Source organism: Apus apus, chromosome 3 (assembly GCF_020740795.1).
Source record: "Apus apus isolate bApuApu2 chromosome 3, bApuApu2.pri.cur, whole genome shotgun sequence".
NCBI classification, from domain to species: domain Eukaryota; kingdom Metazoa; phylum Chordata; class Aves; order Apodiformes; family Apodidae; genus Apus; species Apus apus.
Window position 1 is genome coordinate 80,494,764 of NC_067284.1, and position 24,125 is coordinate 80,518,888.

General features: G+C 40.9%; 2 protein-coding genes and 1 long non-coding RNA gene across 4 annotated transcripts; 2 read left to right on the top strand and 1 right to left on the bottom strand.

Annotated features, from left to right (window-relative positions):
* Positions 1 to 35: 35 nt before the first annotated feature.
* LOC127382359 (uncharacterized) lies at positions 36 to 2,489 on the top strand. Its single transcript, XR_007888935.1, has 4 exons — positions 36 to 155; positions 1,744 to 1,788; positions 2,054 to 2,146; positions 2,254 to 2,489. It is a non-coding gene; the product is annotated as an uncharacterized LOC127382359 (long non-coding RNA).
* CEBPZ (CCAAT enhancer binding protein zeta) lies at positions 2,134 to 17,462 on the bottom strand. Its single transcript, XM_051613845.1, has 15 exons — positions 17,096 to 17,462; positions 15,459 to 16,975; positions 14,387 to 14,618; positions 13,639 to 13,813; positions 12,910 to 12,998; positions 12,343 to 12,396; positions 11,648 to 11,750; positions 10,491 to 10,559; positions 8,549 to 8,615; positions 7,160 to 7,260; positions 5,638 to 5,701; positions 4,325 to 4,530; positions 3,265 to 3,326; positions 3,097 to 3,178; positions 2,134 to 2,354 (listed from the first exon to the last, which is right to left on the bottom strand). Exons 1-15 carry the CDS (start codon positions 17,237 to 17,239, stop codon positions 2,215 to 2,217), a joined length of 3,105 nt encoding a protein of 1,034 aa, XP_051469805.1. The 5' UTR covers positions 17,240 to 17,462; the 3' UTR covers positions 2,134 to 2,214.
* A 48-nt stretch (positions 17,463 to 17,510) lies between these two features.
* Positions 17,511 to 23,473, top strand: NDUFAF7 (NADH:ubiquinone oxidoreductase complex assembly factor 7). Of its 2 annotated transcripts, none has more exons than XM_051613847.1 (10): positions 17,511 to 17,614; positions 17,689 to 17,852; positions 17,953 to 18,033; positions 18,671 to 18,781; positions 19,794 to 20,004; positions 20,484 to 20,542; positions 21,236 to 21,349; positions 22,164 to 22,307; positions 22,645 to 22,818; positions 23,188 to 23,473. In XM_051613847.1, exons 1-10 carry the CDS (start codon positions 17,530 to 17,532, stop codon positions 23,398 to 23,400), a joined length of 1,356 nt encoding a protein of 451 aa, XP_051469807.1. In that variant the 5' UTR covers positions 17,511 to 17,529; the 3' UTR covers positions 23,401 to 23,473. The 2 variants fall into 2 exon arrangements, with proteins under 2 accessions (XP_051469807.1, XP_051469808.1); XM_051613848.1 differs by having other exon boundaries at positions 17,953 to 18,021.
* The last annotated feature ends 652 nt before the right edge of the window (positions 23,474 to 24,125 follow it).

Genomic DNA, 24,125 nt, shown 5'->3' on the forward strand with positions numbered 1-24,125 from the left:
GGGGAGGGCGCGTGCGCCCGGCGCCTGCGCAGCCGTTGGGGCGGCGGTTGGCGGGGCGGGCATGGCCCGGCGGCTCTGGAGGGGGCTGCTGGCGCTGGAGGCGGCCGGGCTGCTCGGCGCCCTCCTGCTCTACCGCGCCATGGAGCGCAGCCAAGGTGCGGCGGGACGGCCGGGGGTCACACCCCGCCGGGGGAGGGGAAGGGAGGGAGGGCTGCCCGGTGCCGCCGTGACCGGGGGAGCTGCTCCAGGCGCGGCCGCCCGCGGTGTCCGGAGCGCCTGGCATCGCCACGGCGCGTACGCGGGGGTTTGTTGAAGAAAACCGGCGTCAGGGGTCAGTAGTGTTGCTTGTATTAGTGTAGGTCCGCAGGCCTCGCTTGTTACGCTCTTTTAGTTTTCTAAGAGCAAAACCGGGGGGAGGCTTGGGAAGAGCAGCAGCAGGTGACCACGGGGAACCGGGCTGAGTCTCGCGTTTCAGCAGTCACAGTATTGGCTCGAAAAGGGGCTTTACAAAGAGCAGGTGTTTGCGAAGGAGGCAGGAATCGATCAGGCCTGTTTCAGGCATCTGGTGTTCAGCCCTTGAAGCGTCCTCTAGATCTCACCGGCTCCGTGAGGCCTCATTTCCCAGGTAGACAACAGACCCAGCTGGCGCGAGGCAGCCAGCATCGTCTTCCGGATGGTTTCATTTCCGTCCCTCAAGTCACTCAGTCTTCTGACTCGGCGTCTGGGTAACAAAAGCAAGCCAGACAGCAGCTTCGTTACTGCAAGATTTGCCCTGCACAGCTGCTGTTTTGCACTCGGGGCTCACCAGCCCGCAGAGCTAGTTTGACAGACCTGCGCCCCTGCAGGAAAGGGCAGGCAGTCCTGCTGCCCGCAGGGTCAGTGCCAGCCGGAAAACGAGCCGCTGCTGTGGCTGGGAAGGCAGTGAGCCCCCCCAGTTCAGTAGTGGTGTGGTCTTACATCGAATTCAAGCTGAACTTCACCTCCAGTACATCAGTTTGCATTTGTTATCCCAGAGTCGGGTGCTGCCAGGCTGTTACATTTAAGCTATCTCTCATTTTTAATGAACAATGAATAAACAAAATGTGGAGAATAGATGTATTGGCCTATCTTGGTAACTTGGTGCTGGGCATTCATGGTTTTGCATTTCCCCCGTTTTTCAGTTCTTATATGCCTTTTGGGGGACATTTTCTTTAGCTGTAGTTCTGTAAGGTGCAGTAACCTCATCTAACAGCTCAGTGTGCTCAGAATGAGGCTTTTTCCATTTTCTTTGCGATTACTAGCATGGATAAGATCATTCTGTGAGCTGCTGTAAATCATTAAGACAGCATAAAGGCATCGTTGCTTCATTTCTGACTGGGTTGCCGGAGCAGCCCACAGAAGGATTCAGTGAATACCTAAAGCTGTGTAAGGAAACAAAGTAGTTTTCCCAGTTTTCATTTGCATGTTAGTCTCTGAGAGATGTTCAGCTTACTGGGAATCTATAGCTTGAATTTGGTTATCCTAACTGTGCAGAAGCTCAGAAAAAACTGCTGATAGGGCTGCGTGTATGAGTAACCTGAACACAGTCTGTGATACAGTTTAAAAAGAAAAAAAAAAGTTAATTCAGATCCCATTATTAATGGTGGCTGTAACCAAGGAGTGCGGACAAACTTAAGTAAAACTACTGTAGTTTTTTAAAAAGTGGATTTAATTATTAATCTTAAAATACATTGGGTATAGTAACTTATTTCTCTTTCTTGCCAGATTTCAGATATACAATGCAGAAGAGGTTTCCGTCGATTCTAGAAGGTAGGTTTGTAGCTGTTGGCTTCAGAAGGATGGCTGCAGCTTCTGTTGCATGTTATGTATAAAACTGATTTTATTATTCCTTAAAACTTACCCCAGGAGACACTGCAGAAGTGTTTATTGTTATGCAAAGGTTTGGCTGGAGTGTCAGACTGTTGGGTAAAGTCCTCAGAACTGGAGGAGTACACATCCAACAAAACTAGCCACAAAGCGGCTCACCTTCAGACAGGCTTGACTTACAGCTGACAAGGACTTTCCTATTTTTCAGTGTATTACAAATCCAATGAGTGGTCTGGAATTCACGGCATAAGGGAGAATGACCAAATTACATGGCTAAGCAGCAAGAACTGAAGTAAGAAAGGTACGTGATTTATTACAAAATTATTTTAGAATAATTATTGTAAAAGTGTCCACATTAAAATGTCCAGTTCATCTTTTTGATTTCTTCCCTTTGTACTTGTTTTTCAGGCCTCTGTGCCTGAACTGTTTCTTCCTTTTAATGATGCTTTTCGCATCCCTGTTGTGAAGCCACTTGTCACGCTCTATTTCCCACTGGATCTGTTTGACATCTGTAAGAGGAAAGATGAGAAATGAGGAGCTGATGGATACCTCTGATCATGATGGAAATACAAATGAATCACATAAAAGTTAAAACTTGGCTACTGTATTTATAAATGTTAATAAAGTGCAAATCTTTTTTTTGACACCAGAAGAAAGGTTTGTTTTTTTCATTTCACAGAACATGCCCTACCATCTCAGCCTTTCAGACCACTTATGCCACTGATTTGTATTTTACTAATAGCAGACATGCTTCTGTTAGGAGTACACCGTGTCTGAGTGCTGCTTTTCACATTTTTCAGATGACACCACCAAGACTTACAAAAGCTCTGCAAAGGACCGATTAGTTAATTGGTATATATGGATTTAATTCATTAGGACTATTTCTGGGAAGCTACTTTTGCTTCACCAGTACTGCAAGGAAATACTCCGGCAGGTAGATAAAGACAGCCATGCCTTATGCCTTCTTTTCACAAGAATGCAGGACAGTCTTTATCTGAGCAAAAGTCACACAAATGCCTGACAAAGATGGCCATACTGGCCATCCTTATTTATAGCGTGAACAGGCCACATGATACCTTCTTCCTCTTCTCGGAAGCCTTAATTCACTCTAGCAGTCACAGTTAATTTTAGCATTGAGCATCTTTTGTAACTGAAAAAAACTTAAGTCATGTCTTACTGACATTAGAGCAGACTCTGAAGAGAAAGAAGCAAACCAGCAATACAACACTGCTACCTGTAGCATTTACTTACTTGCATTGTCTCTGTTGGCCATGGCATTCATTCCAATATTGTCAAACTTAGACCCAGCATTTTCATCCAGCAGATAGCCAAACTTTAAAGAGAGAAAATTTAGTATATTATTACAAAGAAACAGGTAAAATGCTTGATCATTTTTTTCTAAATACTGATCAAACTCACCTCTTCTGCAGATGCCAGTATACTGGCATCTTTGAGTTTTCTCTTCTTCCCTTGTTTGGGTCCTTAAAACAAAAAATACTATTCTTACAAGACAGAATTTTATATTCACAAAGACACTAAAAAAAGTATTACCATTTCTAATTTATTTTTTTAAAATTTTATGAGACCATCTAAAATAGCTGTGTTAGGAATCTTTTCTCCACCTCCCCTAAAAAAAAAAGGGACAGAAAAAGTTTCCAACAAAGAGCCATCCTTTATGCTTTTCTTTTGTCCACAGCACCAAAAAGGAATGAAACATGATACTAAAATACATAAAATATGAAGATGTTAAGCAGGTGTTAAGTAAATCTTGTCTGTCTGCTTGGTAAATTTGATAAAACCATAATCTCATGAAAGATTAATTTTTTAACTGATGTATGAATTGTTTACCTCCTCTACCCTCAGTCATCTTCCTGTGACCTTAAGTTATTAGTTGAAATACTCCATTAATCTGTGCTTTTCCAGCTACATAAACTGTATACTGTGTAAACTGCTTTTCAGTTGAAAAGGGAATGAAACCATGCAGGTGCAAAAAATCAGGCACTGTTACAGCAGTAATAAAAACCTGGTTGCACAGGTGTATTAGAAAAGAAAATTTACTTATGAGACAGCAATTTAAATATAAGTTACCCATCTAAAAAAAAAAACAAAACAGTATTAACTAGGTCTAAAGAAATTACCAAGTACCAGATTATTTTTTTTTCTCTGAGAACTTGTAATATTTCTGCCTACTGTAGCCAGTTATTTGTGTATAAAGGTACTTTTGTTACTGCCAATGATTTTGGAATGCTGGAAGCATGTCTTGTAAACAAGTTTTCATACTGAGATGACTAATTCCCACTCTCACCTACAAGACTGAAAATGTTTCTCTTAAAACTTCACTGTCCAGAGAAGGACTTTTCACTTAAAAGCCAAACTTCCCACCTAAGTAACTAAATCTGAATTTATCTATGTAATTACATATTAGATAACATTTTTAAAGGTTTCTCTTCTCATTTTTTGATAATAAATGTTACTTTACCTTGGTTGTTATCATCAGACACATCCATGAATACACCTCCCTCTTCATCCATATCCTCTCCAAAGTCTTCCTCCATACTTCCTAAGGAGACTTCCTCATCATCCAGATCGCTGAATTCATCTTCATCATCAGAATCCTCCCAGTCGGCACTGGATTCCTCACTTCTTTGGCCTTTCTTACCACCTGTAGTTTTCTTTTGTATATTACTAAAAAAATACATAACAAATTTAGCACTTCATCTGGCAAAACTCTATTTGCATCCAGGTAACATGTATCTTGTTTCATGTATCTGTGTTAGAAAAGTTCAACATGATTGCAAAACACTGTAAATGCAGGCTGAGACCTAAAAAACGTGTTAAGCACTCAGGTACATTTTCAACATCAGCATATGGAAGTGTATTATAAAAGTCAGCCATCTGAAGAAGTTACAGAGAGAACCATTTTCTGAATTGAACAGAAATGTCAGCTTCCGTATTTCATCTCCTACATGCCTTTGCTCCTTTTCAGAAAGTCTTTTAAAACAAACTGATGGTATTTCTAGCAACTCTAAGAAAGAAGAGTTTGGTTGTTTTTTTTCCTTAAGAAAGGAAACATGGTTCTTCATGTACTAGATGGTAACTTGTTTTTGGTCTCTTTGCTATTTATTACTCACACCAGTCTGGATCACAAAAATGTTCTGGTGTCACTAAGAAGCTTAAGCTTCTTAAGCTTCACCACCAGAAAAAAAGTTTCTGTGCTTATTTGAAAGCTGTACTGCACACACTTCAAGTAAAAAAATAAGAGGCTACTTAGTCATTCACAGTTGGACTTGATGATCTTAAAGGTATTTTCCAACCTAAATGATTCTATGATTAATGAAACTGCTGACTTCCTGATGACTGAGCTCTGTGATTCTCGGTTCCGCAAAGCTTATGTAGTGCGCTAGGTCCAGATACAACCAGTTCTTAGTGTCAGTACCATTCTGCCTCCTTTAAGTTAGCCTCATTCTGCTTCATTTTGTACTTGGTAATTCTCACAAACAGAAACCTGAGACAATGAAAACCAAGTAAGATTTCACCTTGCTTACTGGGTCACTGCATCGTATAAATAAAATACTAGAGGGCTCACATCAAGGCAGCAGGCTGTAAGCACCACAGGATCACAATGCTCTGCTAGGGGCCATGCAGAAAAGCAGCATTACCCAGTATTCAACTGCTATTGCTTTTTTTATTATTATTTGCAAGGTGACACTCTTTGTCTTTTCAAAAAAAAGTCTATCCATTTTTGCAGAGTAAAAGTCTACAAGAGATGAAAGAATCAATTTAAAGTCTTACCCAGCAAAATCGAGGTCATCTTGGCCTACATCAATAGCAGCATTATCAGCAGCTTCAAATGTATCTAAGGGGAAAAATGTTTATTGTTAGAAAACAAAGTCAAGCGAAGAAATATGAAGTCATTGCAAAATGTATCATTTTTAGGTACTGTTTTCCATAACAGTTTATATGATCTGTATCAATAACAAAGGGCACTGATAACAAGGGGTGCATGCTCCTATAGAAAAATACTACACAAAACAGTTGCCTAAGGCCAATTGGCCTTTTCTGAAAAAATATTTTTATTTGAAAAATAATTAGTTTTCTTTTACCCAGTATGTAATTTCTGGACAGATCTAGATGATGTGGGAGGCAGAGAGACACAAACAGATACACAACTGCCCAATGACTCAGTTGGCAGGTGGGATACGACAAGTTGCAAAAACTTGGTTCACACAAAGACTCAAATTAAGATATGCCAAGTAAGCGTCCTGCCAGCTGATCTATATGTTAATTTTCAGATTAGGAGTATTCACTATTATCATTTGACAGAAAAGCAAGCAGACTAGAGAATGAAAGCTCCCATCATCCGATTTACTTAGGAACAAATTGCTACATAAAATAGCAGGTAAAAAAAAAATCTCAAAAATTATAACCGTTCTGTTTCAAAGAGTAAATGCTAAGATTAGAGGCTCCTTAATTTTAAGTTCTGAATTTTTGCAGCAAAATCTCAGAGACAATAAACTTCTTACAGATACTAAAAAAAAAAAAATTACAAACACAAGTAGTAAGACTTGTAATCACTAAGACCATACTAATTATATCACTCAGTAATAATCCTGCTATGGGTGTTCAGAAATCTCTAAAAAAACTGTACAAAACAGTTATGGAGAGCTAATGGGATTCTTTTTTTAAATATATATATATTACTGTACAGGTAAAATATGAAATAATAAAATAACAGACAGTTTATGGTCCACTAACAAATTTAGATTATGGAACAAATAATACATTTGTTCCAAAGCAAATAAAGTATATGCTGCAGGAAGAGCTAAGACTACTGCAGAAGTTTGCCAAGGACCTAACTGAACAAACAACCTTATGGAAGATGTTAGGAATTATGGCAGAAACTGTAAGGAAGACTGAAAAAGGCCAATCAGTAAAGAAAGAAAAGAAGTGTTACACCCTGTTAGAAAAAGTTAATTCTCAGGCTACATTAGGAAAAGAACAAAAAGCCATGAACCGCCACTCCTGAATTTATGTTCAAAATCAGACAACTTCAAACACCTGGAACAAGCTGAATGTTACGCTGCAGTAGTGGGAGCAGGACCTCATTTATGAGACAGCCATCAGGTGGCTTAGGGGAGGGTAGTATGAACTGCTGGCTGTAGGAGTATAGCATGGGAATTGGAAAGCCAGTTTTCTTCCATATTCCTGTACCTGGTTGTCTTATACAATATATACACTATAAAAAGGATAAATTAATAATTCGCAAAAGCAGGAAATACTAGGGTAGTTCCTACAAGGAAAAACACAATCTTACCCAATGCTCTTTCAAATTCATCATCATCTACATCTTCAACACTTTCTTCATCATCCTGACGCTTTTGTTTCTCTCTCCTCTTATCGAACTTTGAATAAAACCTGAAATTATACATTTTTCTCAGACACCAAATCACAGGTGATGATCTTTAAGGCAAAGGGTTTTTTATAAAAAAACAACCTGCAGAATGTTTCATCTGTATGTTGCCAATTGAAAATTATACATAACAGTTTCAAACACATCACAAATTGAAGACTAACAGATGAATATTTTGGTTTTCAAAGAATAAGCCACTACTCCCAGATTTAAAACAAATACATTTCACAGCCAAAGGTGCCAGAAATTATTTTGAACATAGTGATTTTTTAAAGGGGTATAGGAAAGATGTGAGAATCTGCCTTATACTGATAAGAAAGGATCAAGTTCAACTAATAGGGCAAAAAAATATCTAAGAGAAATTCACCTATTAAGTTATCTTAAATTATCACCTGTAGCGCTCTTCTTTTGTGTGTTTAGTTTTACTTTCTGTCAGCCATTTGAAAGCACTTTCTCTTCTTCACTTCATATTAAAGAACTGCCAAACACATGAAGACTATAGATTTATAATTTCAGTTTCAGTAATCTTTAGTGTTACCATACTGTTAACTTTTCAGACAGAGGCTTGTTTTTAAGTGGCTTTTCTATAATCTCAGTTTATTTATTAATCAATATTATATTTCTCAATATTGTAATATCAATCAATTAAAATTAGTAAATTCCATTAACCTGATACTTTAAAGAAATGTTAAAGCCCCATCAACAATTAATATATTAAAAAAGCAGTAAACAGAACAAAGTGAATTCAACAAAATAATTTAATTCAAACACTTGTTTCCTAAGGAGACACACAGGTAACCAGTATTTTGATTTAATAAGAAAAAAAATCTTTGCCAACTGTGTATCACTTCAATTTTAGTATTACAGCTGTATTTTTAGATCATAATCTGAAAGGAAAGCCAACTAAATGGAAAGAACTATGAATAATTTGACGAAGAAATACACAGAAAACTAGGTCCTCTGACTTTTTTATGTTGTTCCATTACAATACGCTTTGATGCCAATAAGGAAGGTTTTTGAAAATATAATTCTAATGCATAAGAATTACAACCCGCAAAACATTAATCATTACTCATTGTTTAAGACTTCTTTATTACAATGTCAACTTACTTAGTTGTACTGATGGCCTTTGTTCACAAGTGATATTCTTTCCTACTATGAAAGTACTATGATCTCAAGTCACTCAAATTAATTAAATTTTACAAACACTTGGAATACCAGAGAATATTTATGAAATGTAATGGCATTGCATTAAAAAACACTTAAAATCAATATTCAGAAATATTTCATTACCTGTGAAAAAACACTTCATCCACCGGGATTTTGCTTTCATCTTTGGCACGGAATTCCTTACTGTTGACTGCAAAAACAAACAAAAAAGAAATTATTTTGCCTTAAGTTGAAATGATTGTTATTCTTTTAAAAGGCTGAACAGCATGCATAGACAGAAGTACAGAGATACGCAGTGTCATCCATTAAATAAAGCAGAGAGCATCTCAAAACCTCTTCAGATTAACAGTTCTCAGTGTGTACACTGGCATTTAGATGTGAACAGATCCCCAATGGAAAAACTCAGGAGGCACAGCCCTAACCAAATCCTAACTTATGTATCAGAAAGGGATGTTTTGCAGTCACCTACAACAGGTACACATTTTTAAAAAAGGAAGAAAAAAAAGAAGTAAGAAATAAGATAAACTTGCTAAAACACTGGAACTGCTTCTGCCCAGTACTCCAGGTAGTAGAAATGCTGGTCAGCGGCTGCAAAGCAGGACCATACACCAGCTGAACATCTAGAAGAAGGGACCATTTGTTGTTTGATGTTTCATTTGTAGAACACTTGAATTCCTAACTTTCAGTTCTAAATGCTCAGTCTGCTCCTTCAGCTCAGAATAAATGAAATAATGCAATAAACAAACTACCTTCAAATGCATTCTAGATAAAAATTCCTAATGTAAGTTTTAATAGCCATAAAACCAGGCATCAGTAAAGGTTGATCAGCTAATCTGTGCAACTAAAACCCCTGTGCAGACACAACAGACCCAAAGTTAGAGGAAAGCACATCCCTGGGAATGTTACAGAGATTCTACCACAGAGGATGGTACCTCCTCTGTCCTCAAGCAGTGTGTTTTACTGGTGGTTCTTACCACCAAATCCTGCCCTTAATCGCTGGAAAGAGCGTGACTAGACAAAAGGCATCCTCTCTCGGGAGGCAGGAAGACTCTTAGCAAAATACAAGGGTGAAAGATACCTTACACTAATCCTAACTATAGCTGCAGCTGTGGCATTGTTTGGAGTAATCTGTACGATTTAATGAAAGAGCTTATTGTGGATCAAATAACTACATAAATCCATTTTCTGAGATTTTAAGTCATTTTTCAATCACAATAAGCAGAACAAAAGGGGTTATACAACTTGGAAACCAATAAAAACATTAACTACACAACACTATATTAACTACTGCTACACATTTTAAAGATTTTTATATAATCTTAGATATTTTTAAGATCTAAAAAAACCCATTATTCATAAAACTAGGATGTCAGACATAAAAATGGCTTGTGAGCAGAAAATTTATTTAGTATTTTATGAATTTAAGTCCTTCTTTCTAGGTTAGTGCCCTAACGAATTGCTCTTCTAACTGGAAATATCATTAGCTGGAATAAATTCTAGGCTTTTTATAGCCTTTTTTTCCCCCATAAGTGGTCACTTTGCCAGCTACAAACAAGTGTGTGGCATAATTTTGAACTTTTTATAGAAGACTACAAATCCTGTCTTTAACCAGGAGGTGTATTTTCTTTTAAGTAGATGCAGGTTAAAAAAAGCAACATAAAGTATAGGAACAATATGCAGATCATAGCAAAAATAGCACAGAAAACACCGCATGCAGCTTTCAGTAGCTCTGTCCTTTGCTGTTATACACTTCTTAATGGGATGGCTGAACAGAAGATATGATCTTTATAATGCATTGCCTAAGAAAAAGGAATTAGTACAACAGAAAGTAATTGACAATTAGGGGGGAAAACAGAGAAGGGAAAAAGGGTCTTTTAAAGTTTCAGCTGTGGCAATTCCATGCACCCTTATGAGAAGATTAGACTTGATCCTGAACATCAGGCAACACCATTGCCCTCCTGATGGACAGGACTTTCTTTGATTGCTAACAGAAATAACATGTCTAGAACACCCAGGCAAGAAATTTTTAGCCATCATAATCTTAAACAAAAAGGGGCTGGCTTACCTGCAAGATTTTGCATATGTTTCATAAATTGCTTCTTCTTAGGCTGCATTACCACACTGCTGGTGTTTTCTGTAGCAAAACATGAATTAGAAACAAATTATTTTATTGCTATTGATACAAAACTGTGAGGAGTGGCTGATACACCAGATGGTTTTGCTGCTGTCCATAACGACCTCAGGAAGCTGGAGAAATAGGCACCTCCCGCAGCTCATCAAAGGGAAGTGCAAAGTGCTGCACTTGGGGAGGAACAACCCCATGCACCAGTATATGCTGGGGTCTGCCCAGCTGGAAAGCAGCTTGGCAGAAAACACCTTGGAGTCAAAAGAGCCAAAAAAGGCTGACAGTATCTCTGGGATGCCTGAAGAGAAGCATTTCCAGCAGGTGGAAGGGGGTGGCCCTACCCAGCACTAAGCCACACCTAGAGTGCTATGTCCAGGTCTGGGCTCCCCAGTGCAAGGCAGACATGGGCATACTGGAGAGAGCCCAGTGAAGGGCCACTAAGATGATGAAGGCACTGGAGCACCTCTCCTGTGAGAAAAGATTGAGAGAGCTATGATTGTTCAGCTTTGAGGAGACTCAGGGAGATCTCATCTATGTATATAAATACCTGAAGGGAGGGTATAAAGAAGACAGGGCCAGGCACTTTCCAGTGGTGCATGCAACAGGGCAAGAGGTGATGGGCATAAACTGAAACGCAGAAGGCTCCATCTGAACATCAGGAAAAACATTTTGACTGTGAGGGCGACCGTGCGCCAGCACAGGTTGCTCAGAGAGGAGTCTCCACTCTTGGAGACAGTCAAAAGCTGCCTGCATAGCCTGCTTTAGGTGGCCTTGCTTGAGCAGATGACCTCCACAGGGACCCCTTCCAGCCTCAACCATTTTGTTGTCTTTACATTCCCCTACCACTTTGTTTACTGCTGCTACGTTAGCAATTTCTGCACTACTGATGTAAGAGGCAGCAGAATGTGACTGCCATCTGGTTCCGAGTGGCAGACATCTCCCTTGCAGCCCTGGAGACCGATGCTGCTCCTCTCTTGCACCACACGCACTCCAAACACTTGACTGGCATAAAGGGTTACTTGGCAATCTGAGAGGAAAAATTTGGGTCACTGTCAGTAGTCAAGATGGTGTGCTATTATGTGCAGACAAGTTCATACCTTTGCCTTTACTGAGTTTGGGATTCCTGTACACAAAGCGATCCAAGAACCTCATTAATGTGAAATCCTGCAAAGGATCACCAGAGTACTGAATGTGATTTCCCTGAAAGAAGAAAGACAAAAATCATTTAAGATCTTAATTTCTGAAAGGCAGCAACTAAACACAGAGAACTCAAACTGTCCAAGAACAACATTAAACCACACTTTAAAAAGACAAAGACTTGGGGATACTCCATCACACAAGCCTGACAAGTTAATACAGAACTGTACAGCTGCTTGGTTTTGGAATGTCATTATTTTCTTAACTAAAAAACACCTTCTTCACTTTGTTTCAGTGATTAACTGGCTTGCAAAAACCTGTGCTAATAGCAGTTTATACTCAGCACTATTTGGATACAACATATTTAAATGAAAATAAGTATTTTACATATATGATTGTGTGGGTGTATTTTTGCCATGATACAACAGTACTAAAAAAATAATTTGTTCCAACAGGAGTTAATTACTTCTGTGAGCAGTCTTCTTTACATTAAACACTTTAATCCCACTAAAAGAGTGTATGTTATGATGATGCAGAGCTGCTAGTTACCTGCAGAGTGCAAGGAGGCTTTACAATGTTTTTATTTTTCAAATGGCAAAAGACAGATAATGCAAATAAAGAAACTTCAAAGCTACAGACTAGTAAAAGCACTTACTTCTAGAATTGTTTTTGCAAAGAGGGCCACAGATGGATGAAAATGTTCAGAAAGCTGAAAAACATGAATAATTTATTTATTTCTACTTTTAAAATAAATGCAGTTGTTACTGACACTGACCTACCAGACTCCTGGTAACACCAATATGTCATCATATCTATCTGTAACTCAACAAATAATGTGCAGATGCATGTAGTAGTGTAAGGCTGGTGGGCTCTACCCTTGGGCAACTGAAGAACTTAAAATTCTATTTTTTTGTTCGCATTAACTAAATATATTCTCAAAATTCAACACTAAAAAGCTTTAGTGATATGAAGCCAAGATCCAAAGGTTGTTTTGTTTTGTTTTTTTGTTCAAATCTCCACTTAAAAGTTCCTATTCCCTTACTCTGGAATATCAGAATTGTATGTAACCTATACAAGCTTAAAGCTGAGCAATGTGTCAGCTTTAACGTTTCTTGTTATGTTACCAAGGTAGCTTCTCTAGGAATAACCAAGTTAATTTTCTTCTCTCAATACAAGGGCCACACTAGGAAACACAGTCATCAACAACATAAGAAGGCCTTACCTTCTTCAGTTCCCACAGGCTTGTACTTTCTGCACCACAGTATAAAGGACTTCTGTGCATAGGATCATAGGAAGTTCCACTCTTCCTGCCTGCAGGGCAGAGGAGGTAAAAACAACCTAAATTTCCTCAGGCAACTTCACAAGAGTATTATTTTGATTTCGCCATGACAGTAATGCTGCCCATCATTCTTAGCTGGACAGGCCTCAGGTTCATTCAGTAGCAAGTCAGGGTCATATTCAGCTGTACTTCCCCAGCATATGATCAGGTGCACAGGTGAGTTCCTAATGTGCATCCAATTAAGCTCCTGAAAACCCCTGCTCTGTTCTAAAAGGTCCTCAGGAAAGCATGAAACTAGAAGCAGGTTCAGAGCTAGACAAATCGTTCTAGCAAGCTTCACAAGTGAACGAGTAGTTACACATCCTAACCTTGGCTACATTGCTCTCAAGGTGTATGAACATGGGAGCAAAAAATCCCAAGCCTGTTTATTGCTTAGGGGCAAGTGCAGTAAACTGCATACAGTGAAATACACGAGCAGATTCATACAGTCTCTTCATCGCCATTGAGCCAACAGATAAAAAAGAATTATTCTGACCGATTGCTTAGAATCAAACTTCAATCTGAAAAACTAATATTGTTTTAAGTACTTGATTTTACAACAAGTCTTGATAAACACATCACTATCAGGAAATGTTAGAAGTTGCATTAATTACACTTTTCTTGCTAGTTTACCTCCCATATTCAGATGATGCACCCACGATGCTGTTGAATTTGAACTGCTAGTTTTAGTAGAATTTTCCATTGCTGTCCTCTCTTCACCTTCTGCTTCTTTGTCTGCATCCACAAATTTTTCCCCATCTTCTTCAGCCTCTTCTTGATCCTTAAAGCACTCTTCATCATCTGATTCCTAAACAAAGAGTGTTAGTGAACAACTTTTCCTTTCCAGTTTTATTCTCACTCATTAGAAAAGTGCACATATAGTTCTAAAGAAGCTACTTACAAAAATATAAGCAAATGATGGCCAATGTTTAAGCGATACAGATTTTTGGCCTTGATACAGGACTTAAAACTGAACTTTACAGCTTATATTACACAGGTGTAATGGTCCCTCCCCATTGTTCTCCCCTGAAGAACAAAAAACAAAATAAATCCAGTCCTTCCGAGCTATACTTCAGAGAATACAAATAGAAGAAACAAATGTTTTGACAAAGCTTTTTAGTGAAGAAAGTTTATCTGCTTGCCTACACAGCATTTATCAAAATAATCCTCTCTCCATGAATTAAATCCATAGGATCTGCTAGAATGCTTAAAACACCTTCATCTATGCAGATTTTTCATGTAGTTGCTCAACAACTTCTCAAGTGCTTTCTCCCATAACATATTACCAAACTCTCAGGTTATTAATGAACACATTAAGGAAAGCTGTTTGTGAAAACAGCATTTATTGAACAAACAGTGAGATAAAGAAACCATCTTATACCACATGATCCTGTAACTGGACCCTCAACTCTGGTTTTACTTTCAGAAGTTCAGACAGAAGGTACAGGGTTCCACAAATGAAGGGTGGCATTTGTCCACAAGTGACTTGAAGTAACCTCTTCACAAAGGCCTTCACACGCCGCAACACTATGTCTGCCTTCAGAGATTTATAGACAAGATTAAGAAACATGGATGGCTTTGAGCAGGTTGCTAAAGCAGGATCTAGGAGCTTCCTGTAGAAGATATAGGAGAAAACATTGCTGATTGTCATAATACACATGGGAGAATAACTGCTATTAACAATAGCCATCTATATTTTTCAAAATGCCATCTAAAAAAACAGTGACAGGTTGTTCAAAACCACTATGGTCAATCCTGAACTAACAAGAGCTGTGTAGTATTTCTTGACAGATACAAGACCCTGAAGATTTAAAAAAAAAAAAGTGTAAGTAAATAAAAAAGCACTGTAAGGCCCTCAATCATATTGCACATTCTGGGAGAACTTGAGTTCCCTTTTTAAAAAAAAATCAGCAGCTTCCTTTTGGTCAACTAAACAGAAACATGTAAGGATCCTACAGAGAATCTGTACAATCACGTGGGGCAAGAAAAGAAATACTTTTATATCACAAGGCTTTCCAACTACAAAAATTAAACTATGTAATGAATTTGTTAATATAATATTCCCCACATCTCATATGAAAAAAAGGAAACAAGACTTTAGGCTATTACATGACTAAGCCACAATACATGTAAAGGTGATTTCAGAAGTAGCAGTTATCAATTAGTTTCAAATAAAATCTGGAATTAAAACATGCCACCAGAAAGTGCAAAGGATGAAATGCTTAGGTTGTGCTCTCAGGACCTACCAGTACTGTTTGTTTTATTCCCATGTTAAGGCAAAGAAATCACATGCATGTTCTTCTAGCTCATGCAAAACATTAGAAACTCCTAGCCAAAGAGACACAAAACTCACAAGATCTTAAAAGCAAAATAAGCATTTCTACAACTTTAAACTAATGGTGACTACCTCATGAAGTGAAATATGTTTTTTAAAATGTAAATCTGTCACTTACTTGTATAAAGCTGCGTAGTACCTATCTGATACCGTCTGCTGAGAGTCCATCACTTGAAACAGTAACATGAGGGCCTGGACACTGGTACCAAAGTTCACAAGATGCAGAACTTTAAACAACGTGTCCATCTGTTCTTTCACTTTCTGATCACCAGTCTCGGCATAAGGGTAAGCTCTGTTCACCCCGCAAAGAAGAGCACTGAGCATTTTGGACTCAACGTCTTTTTTCTTAATGCAGTTCCGAAAAAAGCAAAAGTACAAAGTTATCAGCTTGCTAGCCAATGCACTTTCTTCATGACTGAGGACGATCTGATTTAGAAAGCAAATAGCATAATACTGAGTTTTCACATTGATGTTTGACCGGTACAAAAGCCTCTCCACCTCACTGCACACTACTCCCTTCATATTCGGATGCTTGTGTAGTAAGGTTTCTAAAAGATAGGAGGCTTTGGTGGCAATTTTATTCTGAGGGTCTCCCAGTTTATTTACCAGCTGAACAAGCAGAACTTTCTCCTGCTCAGGTTTGTTGCAGAGAAGCTCATGGACAACTGCCAGAGCTCGGGATTTCGCTGCTGTCAGGGGATCATGACTCAGTGTTTCTAAGGCTTGCACAAACTCTGCCACCTGCAGTTTCAGCTGATGCTCGAAGTACCACAGGATCAACCGTCTGTCTCTCGAATCCCTGTTGCCACTTGACATCTTCTCTATGTTGTCAAATGGCCGCTGTGAGAAAGACCATAATTTTCTATTGTCTGGCAAGAGATCTGAAATGAGAAGCTCCTTGAAAGTATCCAAAGCCATGAGGCTCTGATGCCTGCTGCCCTTTTTCTTGATGAGGTTTACCAAGTTCTCAACAAAGTGGACACTGTGGACAGCACTGTCCTGAATGAGAAGGGTCATCGCTGCCATTCTGTCAGCCAAGGTACCCGATGACACAACAGTTTTCATCCATGCTGAAGAGGCCCCCTTCTGATAATCTGTCTTGTTCTTAAACAGGTCTGTCTCATGCTGGTACAGCTTTTGGGCCAGGTCCTTATACTTGGACAGAAGCGTCTGATTTTGTGGCTCTGCAGAGAACTCGTTGGTGTATTCCAGATCATACCATTTGCCCCCTGGCTTGATTAGTATCACCTGCCTAGCATGAAATTCAAAATCTTCCTCCAGCTTATCTTTCTTTGCTGGAAGGTGCCGCTCCTGGTCACTGTCAGCTTGCTTCTTCTTGCTGCCTTTCACGCTGCTGGCCTTTTCCTTCGCTTTTTTTTCTTTTTTCCCTTCTACCACAGGAGGGCTTGCTTCTCTCTTGCTTTTCTTTTTCTTTGAGGGCTTCTCTTTCTCCTCGCTGCCGCCGTCGTCCCCCTCGCCGTCCACCACCAGGCAACTCTCCGCATACCTGCCGAGCCCCAGGGAGCGGACGAAGGCCTCCAGCTCCCCTTCCTTCAGGTCGTCGATCGCGTCCTTCTTGCCGCCGTCCACCACCTCCTCCGTCTCGTCCACGGCGCACAGCATCAGGTAGTCTTGCTGCGGACACCACCGAACCGCCGTTACCGGCGGGCCCGCTCTCCCGCTCCCCCGCCAGGGCCCGGCCTGGCCCGGCCCGGCCCCACGTGCTCCCGCCCGCTCCCGCCGCCGCCCCCTTACCTTGGTGCCGCCCAGGCGCAGCACCTCGTCCAGGGTGAAGCCTCCGCCATCGCCGTCGTCTTCTTCTTCTCCATCTTCGCCGTCCTGCCCCTCGCCGCGCTCCTCCGCCGGGCCCCCCCTGCCCAGCTCCCGCAGCGCCGCCATCGCCCCCGGCACTCGCGCGCGGGCCCGGCGCGCGCTTCCGGCCCGGCGCAGGCCCTGGAAGGGGGCGCGAGGAGGAGGCGCGCGGGCCCGGCGGGAGGGTGCGGGGGGGAGGGTGCGGGGCTGGGCCGCAGCCAGAGCTCGGAACTCGGACACCTCCCGCCCGCAGCCGCGGCCCGTCCTCACGCAGGCGGCGCGATGCAGCGCGGACACCGCGCGGCCAGGACCGGGGCCGGGGCGGGGCGGAAGAGGCGGAGCCGCCGCCGCCGCCGCCGGATCCGGCCGCCGCCGCCATGGCCGCGCTGCCCGCGCGCCGCGCGCTCCTCCTGGCCGCCGCCCTGGGCCCCGCCGGCCGCCGTCGGCTCCCCCGTCACCATGGTAACCTCCCGTCCCCCCCGAGCCCCGTCCCCCCGAGCCCCGTCCCCCCTGAGCCCCGTCCCCTCTCCCCACAGCTCCGGCGGCAGCGCGGCTCTCCTCGGGCGCGGGGGGCGAGGCGGAGGCCGAGGGGCGCGCCGGGCCCCCCGCCTTGCTGCGGCACCTGCTGCTGAAGCTGCGGGCCACCGGGCCGGTGACGGTGGCCGAGTACATGCGGGAGGCGCTCACCAACCCCGGGCAGGTGCGAGCGGGGCCGGGGCGGGTGGGGGAGGCCGGGCCGGAGCCCCCGGGAGCGGGCCCGCCGCGCTGCTCACCGCGCCCCGGCGGCCTCTCCCCCGCAGGGTTACTACACGCGCCGCGGCGGCATCGGCGACAGCGGGGATTTCATCACCTCACCTGAAATAAGTCAGGTATTTGGAGAGGTAACGCACAGCTCCTTCTGTCTGAATAGCTCCTTTAGGTGGTTAAGTTATAGTTAAGCTGGTTTTGGAGGAGGAAGGGGCGTTTGGTTTTTTTGGACGTTGGGGACTCCTTGTGTGAGTGTCTCAGACACCATCTCTGCTTAGTAACACTTATTTTCATACACAACTTTTTTACAAATAAAACAGTTACGGTAGTTTACCAGTGTGAATACTCTACTCAAAAACCATTGGCAGAGCTTGGTCTGGTTCACTCTGGATTGTGTATCATTTGCAGTGGTGAAGACTGGCCAAACGTTGCTGGTGACCCTTTGTTGAATGCATTGTCTTGAAGAACAGCTGTTCAGGGGTAGTTGGGCAGGGTCCTGCAGTTGAGCCTTAAGCAGAAGTTTGTTCACCAACCACGAGTCCCACCCTTTTACTAGCAGAGAGTTGCTTCTGCTGGGCTGGCAGCAATCAGTCACTAATTTTAATACTTGAAGAGAAGATGGCAAAGTTATGTATTATTTTTTCTTAACTTTAAAATACAGAGAGAGAATATTGAATACTATCATAGTTGTTATGAGACAAAAGGCAGATGTCACTTTCCACAAGTTCTGATGTTATGACTGTACGTCTTCGTGTTGTTTCTCCCTGACAGCTAATAGGAATATGGTATATTAGTGAATGGATGGCCATGGGCAAACCTAAGGCATTCCAGCTGGTGGAACTGGGCCCAGGAAGGGGCTCTCTTACTGATGATATATTACGGGTAGGTGAACACTATATTAATATCCTCCATTTCTGGCTTTGTTCTGTGACTGTGCTAAAGTCTGAAGGAATGATGTTTTGCTATCAGAGTTTAATCTTCCCTAGGGAACAAATAATTTCAGTCAGGAGATGTGCAGCTTAGAATTTAATTAGAATGCTTGCAACCTTCTGCTGTTCAGCAAAGAGATCAGGTGTCAGAGTTCAACTGCAGAACGCAGGCCGGTGTGTGCACAGACACGTGTATAGTCTTTCAAATGCTGTTTGATAGGAGGGCAGAAATACTCCATTGCAAATGATTTCTGTAGAGGAAAGCTTTATCCAAACTGAAATCCATTTAGGAGGGTGCTACTGTGTGTAACTGGGAAGGAGGCAGCAGTGCAAGCAAGAGGTGGAAGCTAGGCAGGACAATAATACAGGAGTGAAGTTTTGTCAGTTCCTTTGGGGATTTTAGGGGCTTATTTCTTCCCTGTTAACCCTTTGTGTTCAATCATGCTTGCATGGCTGTCTCTTCATTGAAATACTACTGATTCAGAATCAGATTGCTAATTGGGTTTAGTACCCCAGAAGAACTTTTATTCTATTTACATATATCAATGTGTAAAAAAAACCTAATAAGCACAGTGAAATGTAGGATATTGAGCATTTTTGGTGTCTGTGAAAATTGAACCATTTTTTCCCTAATGTTAAACCCTCTGTAGGTATTAGAGGAGCTACTGATTCTCAGGTGATACTGTTCTAAATTAGCATTTCATGTTGCTGTCCTTGCAACTATGTAATATGGGTTGTATTTTGCCAACTTTATTAAAAGTGTAGCAGCTTTTATTAAAATTGATGAAGAAATTCCTATTTCCTTCTGGAGGAGCAAAAAGTAGTCTCCATCACTGAGATTATTTTGTTAAATGAAAGCCAACTAAATATTTTAAGTATAAATAATGAGAAAAAAGGTTAATTCTTAAAACTTTTAATGCATACAGCATATGACTGTGCCTAATAGAATTCATCTGCCTTTGTAGGTCTTCAAGCAGCTTACCTCTTTACTTAGTAAATGTGATGTCTCTATTCATCTGGTAGAAGTGAGTCCCAAACTCAGCAAGATGCAGGCGCTGATGCTGACAGGAGGGAAGGTGCAGTCAAACCCCCAGGAAGAGTCTGCTTACATGAAAGGTGTTAGCAAGACTGGAATTCCCATTTTCTGGTACAGAGACATTCAAGATGTCCCTCCAGGTACGGAGCTTGAATCTCTTGTTAAAAGGATGGCACCCTCTTCCCTTTGCAGCTTTTAATAACAGAGGACAGCTCTGCTAGCCTTCATAAAAGTAGTTAAGATCTGTTCTTATTTCTTGAATGAGTCTGAGGCAGGATCTTGACTCATTCTCATAGCTGCTCCTTATTCTGACTACCCTTCATTTTGGGATAGCTGCCCAATTTCAAATATTCTGGCTTTTTCTTTTCATGGGAAACCATTTACTGGCTTTGCCTGAAACTCCTTTCATGAGATAGCAATCTAAAATTAATGGACTGGAAGCTAGAGCTAGCTGTAGAAATGATGTCTTTGATGTATCCAAGCTGGAAGTAATTATCATTACTTGATAACCACAATAGTTAGCTTAATTAATTAAAATTCATAAAAACATTTTAATTTTCAACTGGAAGCTGCTTTGGAAGCATTAATAATTTAATGCATTCTTTTTACTTTCCTGCAGGTTACAGCTTTTACTTAGCACATGAATTTTTTGATGCCCTGCCAATACATAAATTTCAGGTATAGCAAGAAGATTATTGTAATTGTGAGCATCTACTTAAACACCTTTCCTCTTTGAGGAAGAATAGAATTAGGGTGCCATACTAGTCACATGTATTGTCTGTGATAAAATATTTCAAATTGAACTTGGACAAATAAGGCTTAATTCAGTTGATAACTGTAAAATTTGTAATTGTTCTTGCATGGAAAAACTTCTAGGAAGCTAAAGATTTCTTTGGGCTTATATAAGTCTCAAGTTTTTCTTATGCTATGTTTGTTAGTTTTTTATTTCAACATTATTTAATGTACCACTATTAAGACAATGCCTTGAAGGGCTTAGCAAAATAAAGTCTAGTTCGGATTCAGACAAAACTTTCAACTTCAATTTGAGAATTAGTTTTTATTAGTGGTAAAACATGTTGATTTTGAGAAGTTAAATGTTGCACTGTCAACAGAAGAGGTAGCATTTTTCTTCACAGCATCCTTCTTTTAAGTATAATGAAACCTGTATTTGTTGACTTTGCTGGCAAGTCTCTACCACAAGATTTTTCCAAGGCAGCTACTGGAACTAAATAGGAATTAATAATTATTTTGAATAGCGTATTATGTTCTTAAAATGTTTGTGAAAATGCTGACATGTTAATTCAGTTAAATAAACAAGACAGTGTTGTACCCATTAGAGTGCAAAATGAGCACTCTGCTTTCATTCAACAGAGAACAGAGAAAGGCTGGCGTGAAGTGCTGGTTGATATAGACCCAGAAATTCCTGACCAGCTGCGGTTTGTCCTGTCACCATCCAGTACCCCTGCAACTGAAAATTTTATTCAGGTAAGTTATCCTCACCAGAGTTTAGGCTTAATGTCTTGCTGACTCTTTCAAGGACATTCACTGCTTCTCAGTTACTTTGACAGCAAGAGGAGGGCTCTCAATCTAAAAATGAGTAAATGCTGCTCATCATTTCCATTCTGCAAAATTTTCACATACTTAACTTTGCACACTGAAAATACAGCACAAGTATACACATCTACCTCAAATTTTGCAAAATCAGAGCTTAAACAGACAAAACACTTCAGAGAGCAAACTGAGGCAACAGGGAGTTCTGCATGGCAGGGGTGACATCACCATCATGGCAGGGGCTCTGCCTTAGCCAGGCTCTCAACCTGCTGTGCACATACTCCGTGCAGCTGGGTACTTCTGTGGTATACTGACAGGGGGAAGTGTCTTTAAGTTGTTTTTTCTTTTCCTAAAGTTCACTGGATTCTTAAAGTTCCAAATTAAGTAGTTGAGTTTAAAACCAACTACAAACTTTCACACAGGAGGGCCTTTTTGAAGAGCGCACACAGTTGATAAGCTGTTTTCATTCTTTCAGCATCACAGGAATATGGTTTCATCTGATGCAAGTTTGAGAAAAATTTTCATTTCCAGTGACTATAGGTTATAGAAAACTGAAATCCAGCACTCAGAAAACACTAATTGAAATTGACAGCAAAAACTAGCTCAAGCGCTAGACAGCCTATAGAATACAACCCTAGACCTCTGTGTCCAATTAAGTGACATCAGGTGTGAAGAACTCTTGCCCTATACTTGCTTGCTAGCACAATACTTGTTTGCAGATTGTTTTGACCTTTGAACTCTGTACTAGCCTGAAGAAACAAGAGACCATGTTGAAGTGTGTCCTGAGGCTGGTGTCATCATTCAGAGGCTTGCCTGTCGTATAGAAAAGGATGGTGGGGCTGCACTGGTTGCTGATTATGGTCACGATGGAACCAAAACAGACACTTTCCGGGTGAGCCATTTGCCCTGAAATAATAATCCAGAATACTTTGTTTTCATTTATTTGATACTTGGATCATAAGGTTCTTGTAAGAGATAGATCTTGGGTGGATATAATTACTCAGTTCTGTGATTGCAGGACATGGCAGTTTTTGCTATTGAGTTCTTATGGATAATGATAAAATATGAATTTCTGCCCAGATGATCTGAGCCCTTGCTACATTTATTTCAAATTTTCAAAGTATCATTTGCTATTCTCAGCCCTCACATGCACAACTGAAGTCTTTGCTAACCCCAGCTCTGGTAGTCAGGAGTACAACTGAGTATAGTCTTCCAATTTAATTTTCCAGGGTTTTCGGAATCACAAGCTACATGATGTGCTGAAAGATCCAGGCACAGCAGACCTGACAGCAGATGTTGATTTCAGCTATCTTCGAAAGATGACACAGGGAAGAACGGCCACTTTGGGCCCCATAAAACAGCAGGAGTTTTTGAAAAACATGGGCATTGACCTCCGATTACAGGTATGACAGTTTTTACAGGTACATAAACTCTCCTAATCCACAAGTTATACTCTTAATAAGCAAGAGAGCTTTTATAAAAACCTGATTTTGAAAGAAAGTTGTTCAAAACGACATGTAGGTGTGAGATCAAAGAGTTGCTTCTGCTAGACATAAGTTACTCTGGATCCCTCAAAGTAAACTTACGGCATTATGTCAAGGAGTATTTAGTGCAAAAGTTTGCTACATACATCACTGTATGAGCTTCATCAGTTCTCCTGAACACTCTGGCACTGTTACATTAGTGTAAGTGAAAAGGATATAACAAGAGATTGTAGGTATGAGGGAACGTGCAGGAAGGGCTATAACCTGCGCTTTTTTTATTTTTTTTAGGTGCTCTTGCAGAATTCACGTGACACAGCAACTCGTGAGCAGTTACTTCACAGCTATGACATGTTGATGAATCCCAAGAAAATGGGGGACTGCTTTAACTTTTTTGCCCTGCTGCCTCACCACAGACTTGTACATCCTGACAAGAAACATAAGCCAGAATCGAAGTCTTCCTTACCACCTGTTGCTGGATTTGGTGAACTCTTGCTGGCATAATTCAAATACCATAGCAAAATGTCTGATAGTAGTAGCTTTCAGTAGCAACTTATTAAAAAAAAATAAATCAAAATCAGAGTCCTATGCTTATTTTCACACACATCAGCCTAGAGCTTCATGTGCAGTAAGGTAAGTACTAAATATTTTTTTTATCTTTGAACTGAAAGCACATGAAGTGTCACATTACTTCTCCTGGCCATTTTCTCATACCAATCCACACTCTAGGGCCTAGCCATATTTTGGTATGGAGAGCTGTTAAAGGATTTCACCTGTCAGCGGGTAACTCTAGGTTAACAGGCTAGGACACAGAGTTAATCCATTCACAATCCTAAATTTGAAAATAAAATGATTTCTCAATAAATTGAATCTATGACAACACCAATCTCCTCTATTAAAAATTACCCACATTTGATGATCATAACACCATACCCCAAATTCTCCCTATTGGCTCATACACTTCAATGTGATATGAAAGAGAAGTTCTTGGAAAGCCATAACCCCAGTACCATTTAGACCAGCCATAGCCATTGGTCTGAGTATCCCCCAGATCATCAATTCTAACATTTGCACAGAATTTGAGGGAATCATAAAGCAGATATACAAGGTGTCTAGGATTGGCCTTCAGCTAACTAGACGAAAAAACGACCTGCCTATGCTTTGTCTGAAAACCTGTAATTTGGCCCGAAAGGTCACAAGAACGAGCACTATATATAGTAACAGTTCTA